The sequence below is a fragment of the Gopherus evgoodei genome, chromosome 3 (genome assembly GCF_007399415.2).
Source record: "Gopherus evgoodei ecotype Sinaloan lineage chromosome 3, rGopEvg1_v1.p, whole genome shotgun sequence".
Classification (NCBI taxonomy): Eukaryota; Metazoa; Chordata; order Testudines; family Testudinidae; genus Gopherus; species Gopherus evgoodei.
This window is the reverse complement of record NC_044324.1, coordinates 91,333,217-91,354,026: the sequence shown is the minus strand read 5'-3', so window position 1 is coordinate 91,354,026 and position 20,810 is coordinate 91,333,217. Positions and strand designations below refer to the sequence as shown.

Below are 20,810 nucleotides of genomic sequence, written 5' to 3'. Positions count from 1 at the left end.
AGAAAGCTTTGAATCTGGGAATTACAGTAGCTGGGGCATGTCACTGGGGTGATCTGAGAAGTATTTTGTCACAGCCAATCTAAGCCCTATTCCTTTTGTGAATAATTAAGAAAACAATTTATTAAAAATTTGTATAACATTTGATCATTATGGTAAAATTTCTTTAAAAATTAACCATACATTTGATTTTTTTTAATTGTTCTTTGAATAAGGAATTAGTACCACAAATAAGGAACTAGGAGTAGGGAACCAACTTTTGCCTCATACAATAACCGATCTACAAAAGACTATTAGATTTGCAGGGGATGATACTGCTGACAGAAGCCTTTTGCCCCACTATGACATGCAAACCCTGTGAAGCCCTGCAAAGGAGGTCCCAGGAAGTCTGAATATGGGAGAATCATGGCACAAACCTGGACTCTCTGGGCCAAGATCCACTGAATCATAGCACCCTTGGCTCATGGAAGTTAAAATTTTACTCACCCCACAAAGGTAGACAAAAATGTCTGAATGAGGAAGGGAGTGTGAGGCAGAAAAAAGAGAGACAGTATCTAGTAGATGGACCAGGGAGTCAGGACTCCTGGGTTCTATTTTTGGCTCTGTCACTGAATCCCTATGACCTTGCATAAGTCATTTAACCATTTTGTGCCTCAATTTGCCTATCTGTAAAACTGTAACAACTGACTCACTAGGATGATATGAGGATTAATGTTTGTAAAATGTTTTGAGATTCTTGGATGAAAGATGCTAATGTACAAAATGCAAGGTATATTCTGTTTTTTCTCATACTTGTTTGAAGCACAAAATCATACAATTGTCATCTGAAATGTAATCTTTTCAAAAGCCAATTTAGGGTTTCTAACAATATACATTTCCTTGAGTAATCCATTTGTTTTAAAATACAATTAGGAAATGTATAACAATTATGCCTACAGTAACTCCTCACCTAAAGTCCCCAGTTAATGTTGTTTTATTGCTGATCAATTAGGGAACATGCTTGTTTAAAGTTGTAAAATGCTCCCTTCTAACGTTTGGCAGCTGCCTACTTTGTCCACTGCTTGCAGGAAGAGCAGCCCGTTGCAGCTAGCTAGTGGGGGCTTGTAACCAGGGTGGACTGGCAGCCCCTCTATCAGGTTCCCGCTCCCCTAAGTTCCCTGTGCTGCAGCTACCCAGCAGGCTATCAAGGCAGTTCAGCTGTCCCTCCTCACACTGCTATGTGCTGCTCCCACCCTCTGCCTTGGAGCTGCTCCCAGAGACGCCCACTTGCTGTGCAGAGGGACAAGGGGGGCTAATGTCAGGGTGCCCCCCTCCCCCCTGCTCCTGCACCCCACTTACCCCTTCTCCATATAGAGCAGGGAGGGGACACAGATGAAGAGAGAGAGCTTGGGGCAGCACCTGCTGTCTCAAATTCCTGATCCACTTAAAAAGACAATGCACTTAAGAGTGGGTCAGCCTACTTAAAGGGGCTGTGTGCATCCCTCTCTCTCACACACATAAAGTGTGTGTCTGTCTCTGTCTGCTATGCTGTCTCTCCTCCCTCGTATTCATGCTGCCTTGTGCGAGTGGCTACATGAACAATGTGCTAACCCATGAGGGCTTAGTCAAGTGCTAGTTCCTCATTTAGCAGCAAGGCATTCCCTGGCAAATATCCCTCCCTCTTTTACCCTCTAACTTCACCACCTCAACCAAGCTTCACAGTCATCATAGCTGTGAACAGTATTAAATTGTTTGTTTAAAATTTATACTGTGTATATATCTATATAATATATATTATTTTGTCTGGTGAAAAAAATTACCTGGAACCTAACCCCCCTATTTACTTTAATTCGTATGGGGAAATTGGATTCGCTTAACATTGGTTTGCTTAAAGTCGCATTTTTCAGGAATATAACTACAACTTTAAACTAGGAGTTACTGTACATTAAAAGAACTGCAGTCAAAGTTTAACTTTTCTCTTGCTCCAGTACTCTTGCACGTGGACATAACAGTTTCAAACAATTTGACAGACTTCATGCAACTTATTTCTGGGATTATCCCAGTTTTGATAAGCACTCCTGCAAGCTACCTAAGAGAAAGATAGACTCATTAAAAACCGTTGGGGACCTTGAAATGTCATCTCATTGCAATGGGGTTATAACACTACTGAACAAACTCTTGATGGTCAAAACCCTAACTCACTCCCTTACATTCTCATTTTCTAGGTGGATCGCTCAGAGCTCATTCTCTCTGCTGCAGTATTAAGTACTGCCTCACTTGCTGCATTTGAAACAAGTTTAACCAGTACCCAACACTTACTCAGTTCCATCACTTTCACAAGGCCCCATCTATGGGCTGCATGTGTGCATCGGCATGTCCAAAGCGATGCAAATGTACTGGAATAGGACTCACATGCAGCTAAAACTACACAGTGCTTTGAAACTGAAGGGTCTAGTGCAGTGGTTCTCAAACTTTTGTACAGGTGACCCCTTTCACATAGCAAGCCTCTGAGTACGACCCCCTCTTATAAATTAAAAACACTTTTTATATATTTAACACCATTATGAATGCTGGAGGCAAAGCTGGGTTTGAGATGGAGGTTGACAGCTTGCAACCCCCGATATAATAACCTCACAACCCCCTGTGGGGTCACGACCCCCAGTTTGAGAACCCCTGGTCTGGTGAGTTTCTCAGTTGCTTTTGGGGCTGTCCAGAAACAGCTAAGTCAGGCCTTGTCTACATTGGCAAGTTTCTGCACAGTAAAGCAGCTTTCTGCGCTGTAACTCCCAAGGTGTACACATTGCCAAGCCACTTAGTGCGCAGAAACTGCACAGTTGTAGTGCTCTAAAAAACCTACCCTGAGAGGCATACAGCCTTCTGCGCTGGAGCTACAGCACTGTGGTGCTAGTGTAGACACCGTGGCTATTACAACACTGATTGGCCTCTGGGAGGTGTCCCACAATGCCTGTTCTCACCTCTCTAGTCATTGGTTTGAACTCTACTGCCCTGCTGTCAGGTGACCAACTGTCATCCCCACCCCACACATTCATTTGAATTCCTGTTTGCTTAGTGATGGTGCAGTGGTCTCAGCACATCTTTCAAGGTGACCATGCCTGCTCCATGCATCAGGTGATCCCCCGCTTGGAGCAATGCTGAGCTGCTGGACCTCATCAGCATTTGGGGAAAGGAAGTTGTCCAGTCCCAGCTGTGCTCCAGACGTAGGAATTATGATACCTATGGACAGATTTCACAATGCATAATAGAAGGAGTCATGACTGGGACACATTGCAGTGTAGGGTAAAAGTGAAGGCGCTGTGGAACACCTACCACAAGGCACGGCAGGCAAACCGCCGCTCCGGTGCTGCACCCACAAGCTGCTGGATCTATAAAGAGCTGGACGTGATAGTTGGCAACCCCATCTCCACTGTGAAGGCCCCCGTGGATACTTCATTGGCTTGTGTGCCAGTTAAGAATGGACCGAGCCAGGAGGAGGAAATCTTGGATGAAGAGGGGGTGGGAGACCCAGAGGCAGAGGATGACTCAGAGGCCAGAGATACATGCAGTCAGGAGCTCTTTTCTACCCCAGAGGAGCCTAGCCAGTCACAGCAGTTGGATCTTGGCGACGCGCAAACAGGACAGGAGGCCCCTGGTAAGTGGATCTGATTTTGGGAATTGCTGAAGCGAGTTGTTGGGGGTAGGAGGACTGCAGAAAGCAGGCTTGTCTCCCACTGCATGCCTAGTCTGAGCGACTGAACAAGCTGTTGATAGACTCTTCACGGGAACCTCCCTCAGAAATCTCCAGGAAACTCTTGTGGAGATACTGGGCAATCCGCTGCTGCAGGTTCCTTGGTAGAGCTGCTTTGTTCCTTGCCCCATTAATGGTAACTTTCTCATGCCACTTTGCCATCATGGGTGGGGGAGGAGGGAGAGCATTGTTGCACACAGATGAGCCGCATAGTGGCCAGGGCGGAAGCCACAGGCTTGGAGAAGACCCTCCCTTGATTCCCTTCTCACCCTCAGCAGCGAGATATCTTCCATAATGATCACATCCTGTGGAAAGTGTGGGGTGAGGAATGATTATCAGGCCCCCCCTACAGTGTTGGTTAGTGACAGGTGTGTGAGTACTGGCTGTGTTTTAAAGCACTGTATCAGTGTTGTCTGTGTTGCAAACAATACTGCTTCTATAAAATGTTGCATTTAAACTTCACAGAGATGACCTTGGGAGCCCAGCCTCCCTGTTTGTTATCAGCGGCAGAACGGCTGCGCAGAATTAGAAAGCGGCCAAGAAGAACTAAGGAGTACTTTCTCCATAAGGTTATGGTGCACTCCATTGCCGAGAAACAGGAATTGAAGGAGTTTCGGGACAGTGATAAGAGGGACTGAAAGGAGAACACAGCACACCAGAAAGAAACCACGGAGCTGCTCTTAAATATTACGGAGCGCCACGTGGACACGCTCCAGGTGATACTAGCTCTTCAAACTGAGCAGCTCCTCACCTGCCCTCCCCTACAGCCGCTGTCACATAACTTTCTCATGAGCGCCCCCCCCCAAAACACACACACACTTGCCAACATACAGTTATCAACCTCCTGGCTCCACTCTCTACCCGCAGCATTCAACTCCTCACTCCTCACAGTCCAGCACTCAACCCACCGCACTCAACATCTATCTCTCTGCAGTTTGGCCCTCCTGAAGTACAGCATCTGCTGCACTGTACTCCAAAGGAGAAGGCTGGATATGATCCCTGGACATACACAAATCTGTAGCTGTCCCAGGACCCCTCCTCCTCTTGAGACCTTCCCTTCTCTCATCCCTCTCCCTGATGATGAATTTTTTCATTTGACTCTCTCTTCCAGCTGTTGTATTTTAATAAAAGAATTGTGTTGGTTTGAAAGCAATCTTTATTCTATTAAGTGAAAGCAAAAAGAGCACTGCAAACCAACATACAATTAGGTTAACGCCCCTTCTTGCATCATGTGCACCAATCACCTCCTAGCATTACAAACACTGCAATCCCGAGTATAGCAACGAAAATTACTGGCTTTCAGCTTCAAATTGCTACCTCAAGGTTTCCCTGATCCTTATGGCCCCATGCTGTGCCCCTCTAATAGCCCTAGTCTCTAGCTGTTCAAACTCAGCCTCCAGGTGCTGAGCCTCTGCGGTCCAGCCCTGAGTGAAGCTTTCATCCTTCCCTTCACAAATATTATGGAATGTACAGTACATGGCCATAAGCATTGGAATATTGTCATTGGCAAGGTCTAGCTTCCCATATGGCATCCCCAGTGGGCTTTTAAATGGCCAAATGCACCCTCAAGTCATTCTGCACTTGCTCAGCCTGCTGTTGAACCGCTCCTTGCTGCTGTCAAGTTGTCCTGTACATGGCTTCATAAGCGACGGCATTGAGAGGTAGGCGGGGTCTCCGAGGATCACAACAGGTATTTTGACTTCCCATATGGTGATCTTCTGGGCCAGGAAGAAAGTCTCTGCTTGCAACTTCTTGAAAAGGCCACTGTTCCGAAAGATGCGTGCATCACACACCTTTCTGGACCAGCCTGCATTAATGTCTGTGAAACACCCACGGTGATCCACAAGCACCTGGAGAACCATTGAGAAATATCCCTTGCAATTAATGTACTTGGTGGCTAGGTGGTCTGGTGTCAATTGGAATGCATGTGCCATCTATACCCCCTCCGCAGTTGGGGAGGCCCATTTGTGCAAAGCCATCCACAATGTCACGCACATTGCCCAGAGTCAGTGTCTTTCAGTGTAGGATGAGATTAATGGCCTTGCACACTTCCATCAACACGATTCCAACGGTTGACTTTCCCACTCCAAACTGGTTAGCAACTGATCGATAGCAGTCTGGAGTAGCCAGCTTCCACAGTGCAATCACCACACGCTTTTCTAGCGACAGGGCAGCTCTCATTCTCATGTCCCTGTGCTGGAGGGCTGGGGCGAGCTCATCACACAGTCCCATGAATGTGGTTTTCCTCATGCAAAAGTTCTGCAGCCACTGCTCCTCATCCTGGACATGCATCACAATGTGATCCCACCACTCAGTGCTTGTTTCCCAAGCCCAAAAGTGGCGTTCCACTGTAGTCAGCACCTCTGTGAATGCCACAAGCAATCTCATGTCGTAGCTAGTACACGTGGCAAGATCAACGTTGCACTCCTCTTGCCTTTGTAGTTTAAGGAATAACTCCACTGCCACTTGTGACGTATTGGTCAGAGCAAGCAGCATACTGGTCAGCAGTTCAGGATTCATTCCTGCAGCCCGAAGATGAAGGGCATACAGTATACAAACCGTTGAAAGATGGCGCCAAATGCGGACAGAAGCACAGTGATTGCTGGGATGCAAAGCAATGCATCATTGGGCATTGGGACAAGACCCAGGATACCCCGTGACCCTCCCCCTTCCCACAAGTCTTAGCAGCAAAAGAGAAATAAGAGCTCTGTGGAATACCTGCCCAGAATGCACCGCTCCAAGTACCGCTGCAAGTGTGAACATGCTATTGTGAAGGCAGCTGTCGGCGTGAACACACAACAATGGTTTCCCTTCTGTGCTCTCTGAGCGGTGCTGTAACTGCCAGTGCTGTAACTTTGGCCTGGTCTACACTATGCGTTTAAACCGAATTTAGCAGCGTTAAACCGATTTAATCCTGCACTCGTCCACACAACAAAGCCCTTTATATCGATATAAAGGGCTCTTAAAACCGATTTCTGTACTCCTCCCCGACGAGGGGAGTAGTGCTGAAATCGGTATTGCCATGTCGGATTAGGGTTAGTGTGGCCGCAAATCGATGGTATTGGCCTCCAGGCAGTATCCCACAGTGCACCATTGTGACCGCTCTGGAAAGCAATCTGAACTCGGATGCACTGGCCAGGTAGACAGGAAAAGCCCCGCGAAATTTTGAATTTCATTTCCTGTTTTCCCAGCGTGGAGCTCTGATCAGCACGGGTGGCAATGCAGTCCCAAATCCAAAAAGAGCGTACGGGAGATACTAGATCTGATTGCTGTATGGGGAGACAAATCTGTTCTATCAGAGCTCCATTACAGAAGATGAAATGCCAAAGCATTTGAAAAAATCTCCAGGCTATGATACAGAGTCCACAGCACAGTGCTTTGTGACAAGTGTAACGGAAAGCCAAAGAATCAAATGGAAGCTCATGGAGGGAGAGAGGGGGTACTGAGGACTCCAGCTATCCCACAGTCCCCACAGTCTCCAAAAAGCATTTGCATTCTTGGCTGAGCTCTCAATGCCTGAAGGGTCAAAAACATTTTCCCAGGTGTTTCAAAGTATATGTTGTCAATTTACACCCTTCCCTCCCCCGAAAGAAAAGGGAAAAAAAACATTTCTCACCTTTTTTCAATGTCATCCTATGTCTACTGCATGCTGCTGGTAGACAGGGTGCTGCAGCACTGAATACCAGCATCCCCTTCCTGGTGGCAGATGGTACTATCTGACTGCTATCCATTGTCATCATCATCCCGTGAGTACTCCTGGCTGGCCTCGGTGAGGTTGACCAGGGGCGCCTGGATAAAAATGGGAATGACTCCTGGTCATTCCCGGCCGATGGTACAGAATGGCTGGTAACCGTCCTCATCATAGCAACTGAAGGCTGAGCTCTATCAGCCCCCCGCTTTCATATCTAAAGAAAAGATTCTGTACTGCCTGGACTATCATAGCAGTGGGAGGCTGCGCTCCTCTCCCCCCCAACCCTTTAATGTCCTGCCTGGACTATCATAGCAGCTGGAGGCTTCCTCCTCCTCATTTTATCTCACTAAAAAGTCAATGTTTCTTATTCCTGCATTCTTTATTACTTCATCACACAAATGGGGGGACATTGCAATGGTAGCCCAGGAGGGTTGGGGGAGGAGGGAAGCAACGGGTTGGGTTGTTGCAGGGGCACCCCCTAGAATGGCATGCAGCTCATCATTTCTGCGGGATCTCTGGGGCTCTGACACGGAGTGGCTGTGCTCTCTGGTTCTCTAGTAGACTTGCCCCATATTCTAGGCAGGAGTGACTCTATTTTTAGACAAAACATAAAGAAGGGAATGACCAAGGGGGTCATTCCCATTTTTGTCCATGAGCACCCGGCCGACCTCAGCGAAGGCCAGCCAGGAGCACCCATGACAGCAGCAGATGGTACAAAACGACTGATAACCATCATCTCATTGCCAATTTACAATGGCAGACAGTACAATAGGGATGGTAACCATCTCTGCTACCTTGCAAAGGCAAATGAATGCTGCTGTGTAGCACTGCAGTACCATGTCTGTCAGCAGCATCCAGTGCACATACGGTGACAGTGACAAGGCAAAACAGGCTCCATGGTTGCCATGCTATGGCATCTGCCAGGACAATCCAGGGAAAAAGGGCACAAAATGATTGTCTCCCGTTGCTTTCATGGAGGAAGGATTGAGTGACGACATTTACCCAGAATCACCCGCGACAGTTTTTGCATTGGGATCTCAATCTAGAATTCCAATGGGTGGGGGAGATTGCGGGAACTATGGGATAGCTACCCACAGTGCAATGCTTCAGAAATCGACGCTAGCCTCGGTACATGAACGCACACTGCCGAATTAATGTGCTCAGTGTGGCCGTGTGCACTCGACTTTATACAATCTGTTTTACAAAACCGGTTTATTTAAAATAGGAATAATCCCATAGTGTAGACATACCCTTTGCTAGAGTAGACCCACACCCCCATATATATGCTTGCATATACTTAGAATGATGCAGCTGCGCTGCCATAGTGCTTACTGAAGATGCTACCTACGCAGATGGGAGAGCTTTCCCCGTCAGCGTAGGTACTTCATCTCCTTTAAGGAGATAGGAGGACTTCTCCCATTAATATAGCTATCTACAGAGAGATGTCTACACCAGGAGTTAGGTCAATATAACTATGTCACTCAGAGAATCTTCCACACCCCTGAGCAACAGTTATACTGACATAAGTTGTCAACCTAGACCAAGCCTCAGTTGAACCTCCAGTACAGCATCCAGCTTTTTAGCATTTTTGGAAAAGTTCATCTCCTCTAAACAGCACATGTAGCTCTTACCACTTTTAGAGCTTCAAACCACAGAAGATAATCAAGTCTTGCTTGCAGTGTTGTTGTAGCTGCACTGGTCCCAGAATACTAGACATACAAGGTGGGTGAGTAGTATCTTTTATTGGACCAACTTCTATTGGTGAGAGAGACAAGCTTTTGTGCTACACAGAGGAGCTCTGTATAACCTGGAAGGCTTTGCACTTTCACCAGCAGAAGTTGATCCTATAAACGATATTACCTCACCCACCTGGCCTCTCTCCCATCCAATTCTTGCCAGTCAGATAAATCAGGTTATTACCCTCATTTTACAGACAGATTTTATGCCCCTTTTCCAAGGCACACAGAAAGTGGAGGTTTCAGAGTAGCAGCCCTGTTAGTCTGTATCCACAAAAAGAACAGGAGTACTTGTGGCACCTTAGAGACTAACAATTCTATTTGAGCATAAGCTTTCATGGGTTTCTTACTATATGTTCCATTCTATGCATCCGATGAAGTGGGCTGTAGCCCACGAAGGCTTATGCTCAATAAATTCGTTAGTCTCTACGGTGCCACCAAGTACTCTTGTACTTCTTGAGAAAGTGGAGGGTAGCTTAGGCTTAGCCCTCAGTTGCTCCAACTACTAACGTTGCAGTGTCCATTCCCACAGAGCAGTGAGATCACAAAGACACCATCACATAGGACAATAAACCTGAACCCCCTAATTTTTCAAGTGACCAGTGACTCGGGGGGCTGCAGGAACATGCACACAGCAAGACACCTACAGAGCCTAGAGATCCAGCCTAGGGCACTCAGGACCTGCTGGAAACCGGCTCCTTGCGAGGGGTCTCGAGCTGCAGCTTGGCTATGCTGCCATCACAGCCGGTGTAACACCTAAAACGGGGAGCAGCTGCCGACAGGCGTTACAGGTGGATCTTTTGGGCCGCCGTCCCACGTTTTGCCACCTCCCGCCTCTCCCATCATCTGGGCGGCCCACGGGGGCGCCACCAATAGCCCGATACCTCAGGTCGCTGTAAGTCGGGGGCTGCTGGGCAGTTGTCGCCCATCTGCACCCCGCACTGCCGTGGGACAGGCCGGACTCGCCAATGCGCGCGCACCCCCCTCGACTTAACTGAGCCCACCCCGCTCAGCCCCAGCGCCGGTCAGAGCGGCGCCTCCGCAGCACACGAACCTCGCTCCCATCCCGCCAACGAACGGACGCCGTATTTGCCCCACCCACACAGAGATGAGCGACAAGCCCCGCCCGCGAGCGTTTTCGTGACGTCATTCTTCCGCGCCGCCGCCACTCGCCTTTGCTGCTAGTTCCGATGTCGCTGACAGGGCGGAAAGATTCGCTCACGTGACAGGCGGACTGCGCGCTGATTGGCGGAGGGCTCCTCAGACGGTGTCACACATGCGCGCGCCTGGGGTGCGCGCGGAAGAGGTTCAGGTAGTAACTTCCTTTCCCTCTTTCCTCCCCTGGGAGGCGCGGCCCCTCGTGGGTGTGAGTGACTGGAGATAGGGCACGTGGAGCCGATGCGTGGGGCGAGGGCGGGATGGAGATGAGAGTGGAGGTGACTTGGGCAGGGAGGCAGTGAGCTAGTTGGGACTGGGGTGAGACGAGGGGAGTGAGTCGTAGGGGGAGGGACTAACGAGCAACGAGGGGGCAGGGGAAGGGGACGGGGACAGTGGGAGAGGCTGTGGGGTGTGGGCAATGGGGGAAGCTGGGAGCCTGAGCCTTAATGCTAGGTTTCTGCTTAATGGCACCATATGTCTCTTAATGATTCCTGAGCAAATTAACTCTGTATGTAGGTGAATAGATATTTTTTTTCTCCCTGCCAGCTCCCTGAGTTTTTTCCTGGAGTCTGGGAGGACCCCGGGTTTTTTTGTGGTTAGTCAAGAATGCCAGAGATTCTGCAGTCATTCAGGAGGCCTTGGTGGGCCAGAGAGCAATCCAGCCCATCATGCTGTGTTGGCTGGACATGACTAATATAGTAATTGTAATAAATCTTCTTTATCAGCCACATAAGCTTGAGTGTCTCCAAATATGTATGGAGAACAGATGGAGTAAGTAGGCAGTATTATGACATACTGACTTATTTGCTGCTATCTGGTTTTCTTTGGCTAGTTTTTTGTTCTCATCATAGTTATGGGCCCATCACTTGGTATGTCTACATTGCATATCTGAGCTAACTTTAACCTCTCTAACTCTGGTACTGGAGCAGTGAAGCTGCAGCAGCACAGGCTTCAGCATGGGATAGCTACCTGAGTAGTTACCCAGAGTTCTGGATCAGCTTGTCTAGCCTGCACTGAAGCCCAACTTGCTGTGACTTCACTTCCAGTACCCAAGCTAGGTAGGTTAAAGCTAGATCACCTGTTTCTACAGGAGCTACAGTCACAACCTGTGATGCAGCGTAGACATGCTCACTGTGTCCTGCTAATTCACTTGGGACTTCAGTGCAGACAAGACTTCATAGGAAGACTGTGAAAATGTTTTTCAGCATTATTAGTACCAGTTCAGCTCAACCAGTAAGCAATCTTAGGAGACCTAATGTAGCTAGGGCATGAGTGCTGCTGTTTTAAGCACCATGTTATGTCTGGTTTGAGCAGGGTTGGATTAAATGTTGCTTAAAATGCAAGTAGCCTGCCCACACTAGGGCTTTGCATGTTGTTAATGCTGGTAGAGATGAATGGTGGCATGTTTTTGGAAAAGTTATTTAATGTAGATACATCTATTCATGTGCTTGGGTGTCGATCAGGTAGTTTATTATGTCTGTCTGCATTCCCCAGCCCTCCCCATTTTCCATTCTTGCTCTGCTGTTTTGTTTTGTCATGCCATTACTGGTAATTCTACAGATACTATTCTGTAATCAGCCAGCCTTTAGTCAGAGTCATTGTTAAAGATTAACTGACTTCATTTTAAAACAAACATAGACTTATTAAAATCCATTACTTTGGCTTTTAAAACACACCTATTCTTACAAGTGTTGCAGTTCTAACTCTAACTTATGAAGAATGCATTTTTAAAAATATAGGGCATAGAGGACTGGTCTGCACTTGAAACACTACAGTGGCACAGCTGCAGTGTTTCAGTATAGACCAGGGGTGGGCATACTATGGCCTGTGGGCCACATCTGGCCTTTCAGATGTTTTAATCCTGCCCTCAAGCTCCTGCTGGGGAGCAGGATTGGGGGTTTGCCCTGCTCTGCATCTGCCATGGCTTCTTTAAGCAGCGGCATGTTGCACTCCAGCTCCTATGCATAGGGGCAGCCAGGAGTTTCTGCATGCTTCTCCCGCCCCAAGTGCCACCCTTGCAGCTTCCATTGGCTAGGAACCCCTGAGCCTGCACCCCCAGCCGGAGCCCTAACCTCCCCCCGCATGCCCTGCCCCAGCCTGGAGCCCCCTCTTGCACCCTGAACTCCTCATTTGTGGCGCACCCCAGAGCCCGCACCCCTAGCCGGAGCCCTCACTCCCTTCCGCACCCCAACCCAGTGCCTCAGCCCGGAGCCCCCTCCCACACCCCAATCCCCAATTTCATGAGCATTCATGGCCTGTCATACAATTTCCATACCAAGATGTCGTTCTCAGGCCAAAAAGTTTGCCCACCCCTGATGTAGACATTGCATATGGTGACAGGAGGTGTTCTCCCATCAGCAAAGGTAATCCACCTCCCAGAGGCAGTAGCTAGGACAGTGGAAGCATTCCTCTGTCAACCTAGCGCTGTCTACACTGGGGAGCAACATAGTTGGGTCAACTTAATTTTTTAGTGTCAACCAGGCCTAAGCCTTGCTACTAGGCAGAGTGCTGCAGAATGATTTAGGCCCTCTTTGAATATGACTATACTGCAATTAAAAACCTGCAGCTGGCCCATGTCAGCTGACTCGGGCTCAGGCTGTGGGGCTGTTTAATTGCAGTGTAGATTTCTGGGCTTGTGCTGCAGTCCAGGCTCTGGGACCCTCTCACCTCACAAGGTCCTAGAGTCCATGCTCTACCCCAAGCCTGGAAGTCTGCACTGCCGTTAAACAGACCCGCAGTCTGAGTCCCATGAGCCCGAGTCAGCTGGCAGAGGCTAAATGCAGGTGTCTAGTTGCAGCGTAGACAGACCCTTTGAGAATACAAGTGCTCCCACCTCTGTGTATGAAGCAAGGTAATTTAGAAGGTGCGTGCCTGCCCATCATCAGTTTGCAAACAGCTAGAAGATAATAAGGTGATAAATAACAGCATGGATTTATCAAGAACAAATTGTGTCAAACCAACCTAGTAGCTTTCTTTGATATGGTAACAAGCCTTGTGGATGGGGTGAAGCAGTGGATGTGGTATATCTTGACTTTAGTAAGGCTTTCAAACTGTCTTGCATGATCTTTTCTTAAACAAACTAGCAAAATACAACCTAGATGGCGCTACTATAAGGTGAGTGCATAACTGGTTGGAAAAGTGTTGCAGAGAGTAGTTATCAAGTGATTCACAGTCAAGCTGGAAGGTCATATTGAGTGGGGTCCTGCAGGATCAGTTCTGGGTCCAGTTCTGTTCAATATCTTCATCAATGATTTAGACAGTGACATAGAGAATACACTTAATAAGTTTGTGGACGATACTAAGCTTGGAGGGGTTGCAAGTGCTTTGGAGGATAGGATTAAAATTTAAAATGATCTGGACAAACTGGAGGAATGGTCTGAAGGCAATAGGATGAAATGCAATAAGGACAAATGCAAAATACTTCACTTAGGGAGGAACAATCGCACGCATACAAAATAGGAAATGACTAACTATAAAGGAGCACTGTGGAAAGGGATCTGGGGGTTGTAGTGGATCACAAGCTAAATATGAGTCAACAGTGATGCAAAAAAAAGGGAACATCATTCTGGAGTGTTGTAAGCAAGGCATGAGAAGTAATTCTTCTGCTCTACTCTGGGCTGATTAGGTCTCAGCTGGAGTATTGTGTCCAGTTCTCAGTGCCACATTTCAGGAAAGATGAGGACAAATTGGAGAAAATCCAGAGAAGAGCAACAAAAATGATTTAAGGTCTAGAAAACATGGTTTGTTTAATTTGGAGAAGAAAAGACTGAGAGGAAGTATGATAAGTTTTCAAGTATGTAGAAGGTTATGGGGGGGAAGGACGGATTATTCTCCTTAAGCTCTAAGTATAGGACAAGAAGCAATTGACTTAAATTGCTGCAAGAGTGGTTTAGGTTGGACATTAGGAAAAAATTCCTAACTCTCATTGTGGTTAAGCCCTGGAATAAATTGCATAGGGAGGTGGTGGAATCTCCATCATTGGAGATTTTTAAGAGCAAGATAGACAAACAACTTCAGGGATGGTCTAGATCAGGGGTCAGCAACCTTTCAGAAGTGCTGTGCCGAGTCTTAATTTATTCACTCTAATTTAAGGTTTCACATGCCAGTAATACATTTAAACATTTTTAGAAGATCTCTTTCTATAAGTCTATAATATATAACTAAACTATTGTTGTATGTAAAGTAAATAAGGTTTTTTAAATGTTTTAAGAAGCTTCATTTAAAATTAAATTAATATTCAGAGCCCCCCAGACTGGTGGCCAGGACCCGGGCAGTGTGAGTGCCACTGAAAATCAGCTTGCGTGCCACCTTTGACTAGCATACCATAGGTTGCCTACCTCTGGTCTAGATAATATTTAGTCCTGCCATGTGTGCAGGGGACTGGATTAGATGACCTCTTGAGGCCCCTTCCAGATCATCACTGCCTCCTACATGTCTGACAGCTAAGCAACTTGTTAACTTTTGTATATTTTGTTCTTTAATATTCTGCTATTTAATTCATATTATCTGTAAACCCTTTCAGCCAACTGTTTCTTTGTAGCAATTAATAAATTCGGTAACTGGATAAATAGAACTCTGTTTTTAATACCTTGTGCCATAGGAACAAAGTAAAGGGAGTATTGTAAAATTTTTTCTTTTATTTGAAAAAGCTGATCTTGCTTTTTGTCTTTTGGGGATGTGGCATAGTTCTGGTTGAAGAAATAATTTAGTCTACATGTGCTTCAGTACCCATTGGAAGAATGACAGATGACAAAGATGTGCTTCGAGATGTGTGGTTTGGACGAATACCAACCTGCTTCACGCTGTATCAGGATGAGATAACTGAAAGGGAAGCTGAACCTTATTATGTAAGTACAAAGAAGATAGGCAGGGCTATAGCCCAATCACATCTGGGGGGTTTTCAGGCTCTTTGGTTTTGATGCTTCTGATGAGAAAGTTTTTGTGTGTGTGCGTTTTTTAATGCAAGCAAGAGTGGGTGTTCTAGTGTAGATGTTGACTAGGTGGCTGCTGGTGTTCTTATCAGTATTCCACCTAGAATTGATCCAAGGAGAGTTAGGTGACACAGTGAGTTTAAAAAAGAAAGGGGCGTCTGGCCTGTTCTAATGCTCTCACCATTATTACCATTCATGAAACTGTAATAATGAGAGTGCTTTAAAAGGTGTAGGCAGGGCTTTTCACTTGAATCTCAAATTAATTGTGTTGCATACATGGGTATGGTGACATCCAGTGTGTGCAGTGAATGCCTTTAAATGTATGTAAATAAGGTTGCTGGTTTCACTGGAAAATAATGGATGTGTCCTAAGAAGTGTTACCCTATTAGGAGCAGACAGAACATATTTATAATATTTCTTTAGACTAAAGGCTAGTCTAAACTACTGCACTACATGGGTGCAACTGAGCCACTGTGGCATGTCTGGTGAAGACGCACTATGGCAACAGGAGAGCGCTCTTCTGTCTGCATAATTACTTCACCTCAACAAGAGGTAGAAACTATATCAGCAGGAGAATGTTTCCCGTCAACTTAGCACTGGTGTGGACAACACTGAGGTTGGTGTAGCTTGGGGGTGTGTGACTTTTTTTTTCACACCCTGAAGTGATGTAAGCTGTATTGACTTATGTGGTAGTGTGGACCAGCCCTTAGTATGTGAACAGTAATAGTTTTGTTCTAACTTAACTGAATTTCTGTAAAAAGATGCTCAGGAGGTAGACCTGGGATTGGTACAGGGGGATGGAGAGAAGAAAAAGAAACGTGAAGAGTTTAGTTATTGCAGTTGTGGACTTGAGAATGCATTTTGTCATATTCTGAGTACTAAATAGTTATGGATATAAGGCCTGTGTACTTAAGGGAAAGTATCCCCCTCCAGGTGTCAGAGCTCACTATATCTGGTAGTTTTTTTAGACGTTTATCTTTTTCACTTAATTTAATGAGAGAAGCTGTCACTTAATGTGCTTTTTTTCTATTTCAGTTTTATTTAGTTACTTTTGTTGTCCAAGGCAAGCATATATATTTTTATCTTCTAGAAATTTCTGTAGCAGTTTTGCTCAGCCTCAACAGCCCTTATAGGAGGCCTTATGTAACAATTCTTCTGACTTCCTTCAGATGGAAGAGTGTAATAAATACTGTCTAGACTGACGGACTAAGGCTAGAAAGTAGTTAAATGTGTCTTTTAAATGTTTGTATGTTTTTCTCACAACCATTCTCTGTAAATACTGCTGTCAGCAGTATTGTAGTGTCAGTATTTGAAGAAAGAAAAATATTGGGCTAAAACTGTTTTTTGGTACTGTTTTTTGGATTATCTGCGTGTACATGACCTGATAAAATATCTAAATTTTTAGATTAAATGTGGACATCTGTAGGATGGATGAGAAACGTGATAAAATGAACTAGAGATATCTTTATGCGCCTTATAAAGCTGATTTAATATACTTTGAATTCACTGGAATGAATAATTTTAAGTCTAGGGTAGGAAAATGGTAAAATTAGGTTCTCTAGTCTCTTGCTAAATGGGGAAAAGTGATGATCTGAAAGTAGATGTGGATAATATTGGAAGGGAAGAAACAAGTAAGTTACTTTTCAAAAGGTTTAACCTCTAGGGTGATCTAGGCATATGTGACAAATATTTATAGGGTTGGCTAAAGTTCTGAAATCCTAAGAACAGGTAAATAAATTAATTCAATTGAGAGAAACGAAACATCTAAGGTTGAAATGTTTCATTTTTCTCTTTTAAAGTTACTTACATTTAAGTGACTCACTGTGGATTTAGGTAAGTAGCCTGATTTTCATAGATGTTAACTTTCTACGGCTTCCATTGATCTTTCGTGAACTGTAGGTGCTTGACATCTCTGAAAATTTGGCCATTTTTACTTAGATGATTAACTATGGATTTAGGTGCCTAACTTTAGGCACCTGCATTTGAAAATTTTGGCTAAAATTACTAACATCAATGAAATGGCAATTAACTTGTGATCATACTGTCTGGTTACTTAACAAACAGAAACAAAAATCATATTCCCACATTATAATATTCCATACTTAATTGATATTACAATTTGGGCTAAAGTAGAATTGCTAAGCAACATTTTGATTAAAGCGATGTTTGATACCCTCCTTCAGGAACCCTGCAAAAAAGGGCTTCTGTGAAGGATTTGCAAAACATTATTGGCCGCCTTGTTGCACCACCCTACTCAGAAGAAAATTGAAAGTATAACTGTAATGTAGAAACATATCACACATGGCTCTAGCTGCAAAAGGAAACTGACAAGGGTCATGTGATACAGAAACAGCAAGATGCATGATAAATAAAAAATGATATTTTAAACCACAAATGTCTGGACCCCTGGTCTCAAGCATAGGAACTGACTAGAATTAGTCTGTAAAGCAGTTTGAGGCCTTTGAATAAAATACACTAAGTAACCTTGCAAAATTGTCATAATTTACCAGTTCAGACACAACATTTTCTTGTCCAAACTTATTGTGATGACATTTAAAAATTTTGAAGTTATTTTGACTTATGTCTCCCAGTATTAAATCCCCAAACCAAATGGGAAGAGAGTCATGCAAAAACAGGCTCTAGAAATGCAGTATTAAACCCTTAAATCTTGTAATATATTTTGTAAATGCTAAGTAATATTTCTTTTACAAAGGCTTCCATGCTGTTGCATATGTAATATTATGTTTATATGCATGAGATAATTATTTTAGAAATACCTAAAATTGAAGTATTAATGTCAACTTGTTCTGATTGGTTTAATTTTTTTTAAAGTTAGCCAATCTTTTGATTCACCCATTTAAACAGCATATTTTAAGTCTTAAAAAAAACCGTAAATTTTGATATAAGGGCTTTTCTGCTCATCTTATGTGTCTAAGGACCTTTTCAGTTAGTTCCTCTCTTACTGACTCTATATAAGTGCTGTCAAATGTGCAAACTAGTTAAAAATATTCTTTTGCTACGTTACTATAGTTACAATTTTTAATAATAGGTATAAAAGTTTCAGATAAGTATGGGCAGGTAAGAGTTTTAGGAGTAACTAATTAGCTGATAGAGAATTCAGTTATTTTTCTTGTTTTTTACTTAGAGTTGCAAACTTTCTGTTTTGGACAATGTGCGCCTCTTCTGTTTGAGAAATAAATATACTTAAAAGGTGAATTGCATAGAGCATGTCTTTGTTTCATTTTTAAAAATATTAATAGTTTTTCCTTCTATTTTTGAGGAGGCAGTAAGTGGGTTTTTAAGGACTGGGGAAAATTGCAGCAATCCTGATGGGTATCACATGTGATACAAAATATGAAGAGGATGGAACTTGCGAGATGCAGAGAATGCACAGTGCACTGTGACATTGTTCATAAGAATTAAACAATAATTTGAAAAGATCATACAGTAATTCCTTACTTAACATCGTCCCAGTTAACATTGTTACGTTGCTGATCAATTAGAAAACATGCTCATTTAAAGTTGCGCAATGCTCCTTTATAACATTGTTTGGCAGCCGTCTGCTTTGTCCACTGCTTGCAGGAAGAGCAGTGTTGCAACTAGCTGGTGGGGGCTTGGAACCAGGGTGGACCAGCAGCCCCCCATCAGCTCCCCGTTCCCTTAAATTCCCTGTGTGGCAGCCACCCAGCAGGCTATCAGTTACCGGCAGTTCAGCTGTCCCTCCCCCAACTGCTATGTGCTGCTCCTGCCCTCTGCCTTGGAGCTTCCCCCCAGAGCCTCCTACCTGTTGTGCAGGGGGTGAGGGGAAAAGAATGAGGCTAATGTCAGGGTGTCTCCCTCCCCCCTGCTCCTGCAACCTGTTTGCCCCATCTTCCATAGAGCAGGGGGGACACACAACAGGGCTCAGGATGGAGGGAGCTTCCTGGCAGCAGCTGCTGGCTCAGCTTGCTGATCTACTTAAAAAAGAAGTGTACTTAGTGGGGTCAGCATACTTAAAGAAACAATGTGCATCTCTCTCACGGACATGGTGTGTGTCTCTGTCTCTGCCTGCCATGCTGTCTCCCGTCCCTGCATTTGTTCTGCCTTGTAGAGTGTGAGGCTACATTAACAACAACGAGTTAACCCTTGAGGGCCCAGCCAATTGCTAGTTCATCATTTCGTTGTAAGGCATTCCCTGGGAAATATCCCACCCTCTGACTCCACCACCTCAACCAAGCTTCACAATCATCTCTGTGTACCAGTATTAAATTGTTTGTTTAAAATTTATTCTCTATGTGTGTGTGTGTGTGTGTGTGTGTGTGTGTGTGTGTGTGTGTGTGTGTAGTCTTTTGTCTGGTGAAAAAAATTTCCCTGGAACCTACCCTCCCCCCATTTACATTCTTATGGAGAAATTGGATTCACTTAACATTGTTTCAATTAAAGTCACATTTTTTCAGGAACATAACTACAGTGTTAAGCGAGGAGTTACTGTATTACAGTTTTTTAAAGAATCAAATGTTTAGCTGATCAAAATTTTTAGCGCAAGTGAATCTTTATTTTCAAGCAGTTTTTTATAGAAATGTATCTATCCTGTTTGATGATACAGCATACTCTATTTTTATACCTGTTCGAAAGAAAAGGGTCCAGTTGTGAGAAATGTGACTCGACCTGACCATTGAGTAATTTCTGCCTGTTTGTAAATTGCTTCTGTCTCCTTCCAGGTGCATTGAGTGAGGCAAAAAAAAAAACAATTTACAGACTATTATTTGTGTTACAGTATTTTCAGTGCTGGAAACAGTTACATTCAAAACTTGTTTTAAAATAAGTATCATTTGATAGCATTAACTTATTGGCGTTTAAGAAGCAAATTACTATTACTGTCTAAAAGTATGGCATGTTTAAAAACAAAAACAAAAAAACCCCACCAACTTCTTATTTTGTCTTTGTTCTTGAAAAACAGTACCTATATGTGGCTTTATATTAGATTTCTAAAACTTCAAAAAATAAATGACACCTGCTTGTACAAACTTTCCTTTCAGTTGCTTTTACCTAGAATAAGCTACTTGACGCTAGTAACGGACAAAGTGAAAAAACACTTTCAGAAGGTTATGAGACAAGAGGATGTTACTGAGATATGGTTTGAATATGAAGGCACACCCCTGAAATGGTGAGTTGATTTAACTTTGGATCATTACACTTTGCATGTATAATACTAAAACTACTGTATAAAAAAGATTAATTGAGTTAAGCACGCTGTCAGTACTTGCATCATAAACTAATCACATCTTATTTTAAAGACGAGTTTCAGTACAATGTCATCTTCTCAGAGAGACCCATCACAATATTACCATTTACAAAAATTTTGAATTAGTTTTAGGATGAGTGATATTTAAACTCTGTCTCACTGTAGAGCATTTAATTAAATGCTTACTGTGACAGATCTGATGCTTCGGAAGCATGGAATATTCAGGGACTGTTATATTGAGATGTGACATGCTATGGATACATGGACTATTCAGACTATTGTGTCAACTTTATAAGTGTTATATGCATCTTTATAAACTTGCTAGTAATTGTATTCCTGGCTAAATGGG

General features: G+C 44.3%; 1 protein-coding gene across 10 annotated transcripts in view; it reads left to right on the top strand.

Moving 5' to 3' along the window:
* The first annotated feature begins 10,377 nt into the window (after positions 1-10,377).
* The window catches only part of ATG5 (autophagy related 5), a 137,488-nt gene continuing 127,055 nt past the window's right edge, over positions 10,378-20,810 (top strand). For 3 of the 10 annotated variants that reach the window (XM_030556034.1, XM_030556033.1, XM_030556025.1), the window contains exons 1-3: positions 10,378-10,460; positions 14,993-15,153; positions 20,256-20,383. In XM_030556034.1, coding sequence (XP_030411894.1) covers positions 15,046-15,153; positions 20,256-20,383 — 236 coding nt within the window. In that variant the 5' untranslated portion in view covers positions 10,378-10,460; positions 14,993-15,045. Of the gene's footprint in view, positions 10,585-14,992; positions 15,154-20,255; positions 20,384-20,810 lie in introns of all 10 variants that reach the window. The other 7 variants (XM_030556031.1, XM_030556030.1, XM_030556035.1 and 4 more) reach the window with 7 other exon arrangements.